A 6732-nucleotide genomic window follows, 5' to 3' on the forward strand; every position below is an offset into this window, starting at 1 on the left:
GGGCTTATTTTTGATATGCATAGGATTGCACATCAAGATATTAATCAAGGACAGCAGAAGTCCTAAAGCAGGTTTACTTATGGCAGCACACACAAAAGCTCCATCGAACTGGAATAGTGAAATGCAAGAGGGTACAATCCAATGCATACTCACCTGGGAGTAAGCCCCCTTGACTATAATGGGACTTGCTTCTGAGTCTACATGGAATTTAAGAGACTGAGCTATGCATCAGGAATCTGCTAGCTGCAATTCTACCTCTACCATGAATCGTAAGGAGGCCACTGGCAAGTTTCAGCCCCCCCCCCTTATACAATATGCTTTCTTACAACAACCCTGTAAGGAAAGATCATCATCAAGATAATGTACATCAAGATAATCAACGTTGCTTCAATATAATAGATGTGAAGCACTTTGCATGCTTCCAAATGCTATGCAGAGAAATCATTAGATAACTAACAGGAGGTATGGGAAAAAATGTAACTACATTTGCTGTACTCTGGTATATTTGCAAAACTGAAGGCTACATTCATTTAATACATGTAATTACCATTGAATATTTGTAATTACTAAAGATTACAGTTAGAAGGAAGCAGCTATTAAATCAAAATGCATATAAACAGTCCTTTTCAAAAAGTTCATCAAGTGACATGCGGAGGGGAAATGTCATCTCTCACCAGCAATGTTACAAGCACTAGCCACTAGGTGTCATAATACTCAAGCAACAAATTCCAAGTACTATCTCAAATTGTATTAAAAATGTTCACAGATAGAATGAATAAATATTTGCTTCATGAGTAAAATATATTTTGGTCATATATTTTGGCAAAAAGTCATTTCTCCCAAACAACGCATGCAAAAAGATATCTGGACCACCACCACCCCCAACTACTAAGTAGCAACTGCATACTTATTGCAAAATAAAACAATTATAGAGACAGATCCTCACTGAAAAGAAAACTCTTAAGCCATTTCTGCCCAACGTTGCATATCAAATGCAAGGATCAAATGTGTACACTTGCGGGCTGGGCAAAAATGGGCTAGTTTATAATTTTTAGTTTTTATTACAGCTTGCCATATAGTTTTAAATATATTGGCAACCTTCAGTCTCGAAAGACTATGGTATAAATAATAAATATAAAATATAAATATATAAATAAATAATATAAACGTTTTGTTTTAAATAATGCAGTCAAATATTGTAGTTCCATTTACAAGTACTGGAGTTTGGGATGCTGCCTGGCTCATCCTGTTAACTGGACAAAGAGCCATCTTTTAAGGTGGCAGCTTTTAATCTAGTGGTGGGATTACTGTCCCTGTTCTCCCCTATCTCTCCCAGAAGCTGTTGCTGCTGTCTCCATTGCATTTCTTCAGACCAGTGGTTCCCAAACTTTTTAGCACTGGGATCCACTTTCTTTAAACGAAACTCCATTTGTCCAACCCCTTTTAAAGACACTGAGACCAGATGCCATCACCTCATCATGTGGCAAGGAGCTCCCCCGACTAAATACATGCTGGGTAAAGAAATATTTTCTTCTGCCTATCCCAACTCTCCCAACTCTCAACAGCAGCAACCCCCCTACCTTGCACGGACTTGCCAATGCTGTACAAGTGCGTGATGGACGCGTGGTTCTGGTGCACTTCCTTCAGGAAGGTTTCCAAAGACTTTGTGTGGTGATAGCCGAAGTCCGGCCCGGCCACCAAGGGCAGCAGTAGCAGCAGGGGGTTCATCATCCTCCCCACCCACCCACCGCAGGCCCCTGCTCTGCTGGCTTCCTGCTTGACTCTTCCGACGCCAGGGAGCCCTCGCCCCCAAGCCCCCCTCCGCACGCGCCTGCCCCTCAGAGGGCACCGGAGAGACAGAGGGAGTCGCGTGCGCAGCCCCACGCGCCGCCTGGTCCTTACCCGCGCGGCAGCTGAGAGGGAGTGAGGGAAGGCGAGGCTGCTGCTGCTGCTGCGAGGAGTGTCGGGGCGCCCGTCGCGGCCCTGGGCTCAGCCTCACCCTCCCCGGCCGGCCGCGTGACGCAGCGCCCTGCTGGCCACTGAGGCGCCAGGTCCGCCCCTGGGGGGTCTCCGTTCTCCCAGCCTGGGCGGCACCGGCAGGTCAGAAGGCGCTCGCCCGCCTGAGGGGACGGGCAGCGGGCACCTGAGGCTGCCGCCCTGGCCGCGCTTTCCGAGGAGGAAGCTCCAGCGACTCTGTGGGGACTGGCTTCTGAGGAGACGGGCGGGCAGTCCCTCAGCCCCAGGGCTTGCTCACGACCTTTGGAAGAAAGGCATTGACAATGCCCATGCCCCCATATTACCCTTTCAGGGAACACACTGGTTAGTGCATGGCAACCACAGCATCCCCTCATGATGTCATAGAATCCAGGATCACCACCAGTAATCCAGAACCAGACAGAACCACTGTGGGGCTTGAATCCCCCGCCCCTCCGGGCAACTATGGATATTCACAGCAATGAATATCTTCTATCCCCTGGGGGCTGGGGGATAAGAATAGGCCCTCAGTTTGGCTGTACTTAAGAACATAAGAACAGCCCCGCTGGATCAGGCCATAGGCCCATCTAGTCCAGCTTCCTGTATCTCACAGCGGCCCACCAAATGCCCCAGGGAGCACGCCAGATAACGAGACCTGCAAGGCCTCCTGGGAATTGTAGTTAAGAACATAAGAACAGCCCCACTGGATCAGGCCAGAGGCCCATCTAGTCCAGCTTCCTGTATCTCACAGCGGCCCATCAAATGCCCCAGGGAGCACACCAGACAACAAGAGACCTGCAAGGCTTCCTGGGAATTGTAGTTAAGAACATAAGAACAGCCCCACTGGATCAGGCCACAGGCCCATCTAGTCCAGCTTCCTGTATCTCACAGCGGCCCACCAAATGCCCAGGGAGCACACCAGATAACAAGAGACCTGCAAGGCCTCCTGGGAATTGTAGTTAAGAACATAAGAACAGCCCCACTGGATCAGGCCAGAGGCCCACCTAGTCCAGCTTCCTGTATCTCACAGCGGCCCACCAAATGCCCCAGGGAGCACACCAGATAACAAGAGACCTGCAAGGCCTCCTGGGAATTGTAGTTTAAGAACATAAGAACAGCCCCGCTGGATCAGGCCACAGGCCCATCTAGTCCAGCTTCCTGTATCTCACAGCGGCCCACCAAATGCCCCAGGGAGCACACCAGATTACAAGAGACCTCATCCTGGTGCCCTCCCTTGCAACTGGCATTCTGACATAACCCATTTCTAAAATCAGGAGGTTGCACATACACATCATGGCTTGTAACCCATAATGGATTTTTCCTCCAGAAACTTGTCCAATCCCCTTTTAAAGGCGTCTAGGCTAGACGCCAGCACCACATCCTGTGGCAAGGAGTTCCACAGACCGACCACACGCTGAGTAAAGAAATATTTTCTTTTTTCTGTCCTAACCCACCCAACGCTCAATTTTAGTGGATGTCCCCTGGTTCTGGTGTTATGTGAGAGTGTAAAGAGCATCTCCCTATCCACTGTCCATTCCCTGCATAATTTTGTATGTCTCAATCATGTCCCCCCTCAAGCGTCTCTTTTCTAGGTTGAAGAGGCCCAAACGCCGTAGCCTTTCCTCATAAGGAAGGTGCCCCAGCCCAGTAATCATCTTAGTCGCTCTCTTTTGCACCTTTTCCATTTCCACTATGTCTTTTTTGAGATGCGGCGACCAGAACTGGACACAATACTCCAGGTGTGGCCTTACCATCGATTTGTACAACGGCATTATAATATTAGCCGTTTTGTTCTCAATACCCTTCCTAATGATCCCAAGCATAGAATTGGCCTTCTTCACTGCCGCCGCACATTGGGTCGACACTTTCATCGACCTGTCCACCACCACCCCAAGATCTCTCTCCTGATCTGTCACAGATCAGGATACTTGTCTTAAGAGGCGATTAAACAGCCACAGGGTAGTTGGGACCAGCCTGGGAAGGCAGCTCATCTGAGAGAAGGAAAACTCTGATCCCAAACCTCCACTGCCTTGTGGCTACATCCAGTTATGGAAAAGGCTTCAGGAGTCAACCTCGAGGCAAAATCAGGAGCCGGAGTCCCTGAGGCAGTTCACGGCTGTATACAGTCACGCACTGGCAACTCCTGCAAGGCCGCTGGAACCAACCGTATTGGCTTCTGCCTTTCCATTGGACCATTCCAGTGATGTGGAGGGAGGGGATTTGCTGCATGGGAAACAGTCTATCCTCCATATCTACTCTACTCAGGCTTTGCGCACTGGAGAGGACACTCTGTTCCAGAACCACCATTCAGAGCGTGATACCATAGTCTTCCAAGACTGAAGGATGCCAACAATAAATATCTTCTGTATGACTAACAGCCCGGTCCTCTGCTGGATTAGGCTGTAGTGCAGAGTGTTCTTCTACTATTACAAAATGGCTGCCGATGGAATGTGGAGCGCTCCCTTGGTTGCTATTTTGAAAGCAATAATGCAAGAGGCAACAGATCCTACCCATTGTTTTAGCAGCCTCCCTATACCCTTTCTCTTCTCAAATGGCGAAGACCCATTACAGAGCAGGAGGCTTATGGAGGGATAAGGGGATTTAAACCTCCTTTCCCCTCCAAAATCTCCCAATCTGTCTCCCTCCTCTCCTCCCCTCCCCTCCCGCTGGACACAGCCCACTCCTTTTTGGTGTGGCTGTAGCAGAGGGGCGGGGGAGGGGAAGGATAGGATTGGGCTCAAAGATAATGCCTAGATTAGTGGTTCTCAAACTGTGGGCCGGGACCCACTGGTGGGTTGCAATGCCATTTTTGGTGGGTCACAGAGCAGAGTCTCCAATGAAAACACAAGCAATGGAAAGATCAGATAACTAACTGCCTCAAGCCCAGAGGCTATTAAAAAATCAGACAGCTGCTAACTACCCTTCAAAGAGCTGAGCTCTTGCAGTTTGCAAGTCTGTATAAATATAGGACACAAGTATTTGAGCCTCTTTTTCTGCTTATTCTGCTTATTATTATTACTTGTAAATAAAAATATTTACAAAATATATAATATAAATATTATTTCTCTCTAGATTTTAAGTCTCGTAAACCTAAGTGGGTCCTGATAGAGTTTCATTTTTAAAAGTGGGTCCCCATGCGAAAAGGTTTGGGAGCCACTGGCCTAGATAAAAGCAATTGGTTCAACTAAACCAACTCTCTTATTATGAGGTCTGGCTGGTTTAGTAGAGAGGAAATTGAGAATATAAAGGTGGAAATAAATTAACACCTGGTGATATGCCAAACTCTGCTCCTCCTACTCCCTGGGGAAGGAAATGGGAGATGGCGCAGAATAGGAAATGAGGCAGAAGTGCTCCAGGCCCAGTACCCTCCTCTCAGCCATACTTCCTCTTCTTCCACACCACCCTCTTCCTTTTCCAGTCCAATGAGTGGGAGGAGGAACAGGAGTGGTGAAGGCAAGCAGGAGGTGGAGGTGTGCACCCCTGCCAATCTGCTACCTAAGGTGACTGAGCCTCATGAATGGGCCAGCCCAGTGTAGGAACAACACCCTCACGGACAGACAAACGTTACAGACACCTCTTCTTTGAACTATTTCCTGATCAGTGGCATCACTAGGGTTCACGTCACCCGGTGCGGGATGCCAGCACGCCACCCCCCCCTTGCAGTGGGCGGGGCAGCACCCCAGGTGGTGGGCATGGTGATGTACCATCACTCCACCCCTACTGGTTTTTTGGCTGTACCTTTTGATAGAACAAAGATGGAACACATTCTGCATGAAATTACGCATTGATTGATATATAACATGGTGGTATTATTCCTCCAAACTGTGATTTTAGTGATTTTAGTCACTAGTGGTGTCACCCCTCCCACCTTACTAACACCTTATTGCAGAATTCTCAAACTTTTAGCACTGGGACCCACTTTTTAGAATGACAATCTGGCCAAGACCCACCAGAAGTGATGACATGGTGGAAGTGACATCATCAGGCAAATTAAAATAAATGAGTATAAATAATTAGAGTAAAACAAATAATTAAATAAGCAGAAGCCAGCCCTGTTCCACCAAGTGAATTTCATCTGTAGCCTGCCTGCAATAACACCCCCTTCCAAAACCAGTAAGGTTTTCAGCCCTACCCAGTGCCCAGTTCAATCTAAGAACTTCTGTTTAAACCAGCTCACTGTCAGGATACACCTGACTTTGCAAGTCTCAAAAAGGTTCACCTTATCAGCTGAAGCCTCTTTTGATCCTTTTTAGGGGGGGCTGCCTTCTGGAGCACTTGTTTAGCTAGGTGCATAGGATCAGGACCGTTCTGGTGGCCTTGCACTCTCCTTCACCGATCTTTCACACCAGCCAAGGCACGTTTGCTTACTCACGAGTAAACACGACCGTGAGGCTTAGTTTCGCTTTCCATAGGACTCAATATGTTCATCTGCATGGAGGGAGGGACTTCCTTCTCCGGTGTTTTTTGGGGCTGCATTCATTGGATCAGGACTATTCTGGTGTCTTTGGATTCCTCTCAGTCTACCCTTTCCAAAGGACTAAGGCAAGTTCACCTACTCCTGAGCAAACATGTGATATGGCTCACTTTCACTTTCCATAGAGATCCATGCATTTTTTGTTCTCCAGTCTTTTGGCCATAACTTTTAATAAAAAGGAGATATTTCATTCTGGTTTTTTGCATTGCCTTCCGCTCAAAATTCCACATCCAACAGCACATACTATGATGGGGCCAAGCGAGACTATGAGGAACACATGTCCG

The 6732-nt window shown here is 47.9% G+C and overlaps 1 protein-coding gene across 1 annotated transcript in view; it reads right to left on the bottom strand.

Annotated features, from left to right (window-relative positions):
* CPM (carboxypeptidase M) overlaps positions 1-1731 on the bottom strand; it is a 31001-nt gene extending 29270 nt beyond the window's left edge. The window contains exon 1 of the mRNA XM_066634526.1: positions 1581-1731. Within this exon, the coding sequence (XP_066490623.1) occupies positions 1581-1731 (151 nt within the window). The remainder of the gene's footprint in view (positions 1-1580) is intronic.
* Positions 1732-6732: the final 5001 nt, after the last annotated feature.

The sequence above is a fragment of the Tiliqua scincoides genome, chromosome 7, assembly GCF_035046505.1.
Source record: "Tiliqua scincoides isolate rTilSci1 chromosome 7, rTilSci1.hap2, whole genome shotgun sequence".
In the NCBI taxonomy this organism is placed as follows: domain Eukaryota; kingdom Metazoa; phylum Chordata; class Lepidosauria; order Squamata; family Scincidae; genus Tiliqua; species Tiliqua scincoides.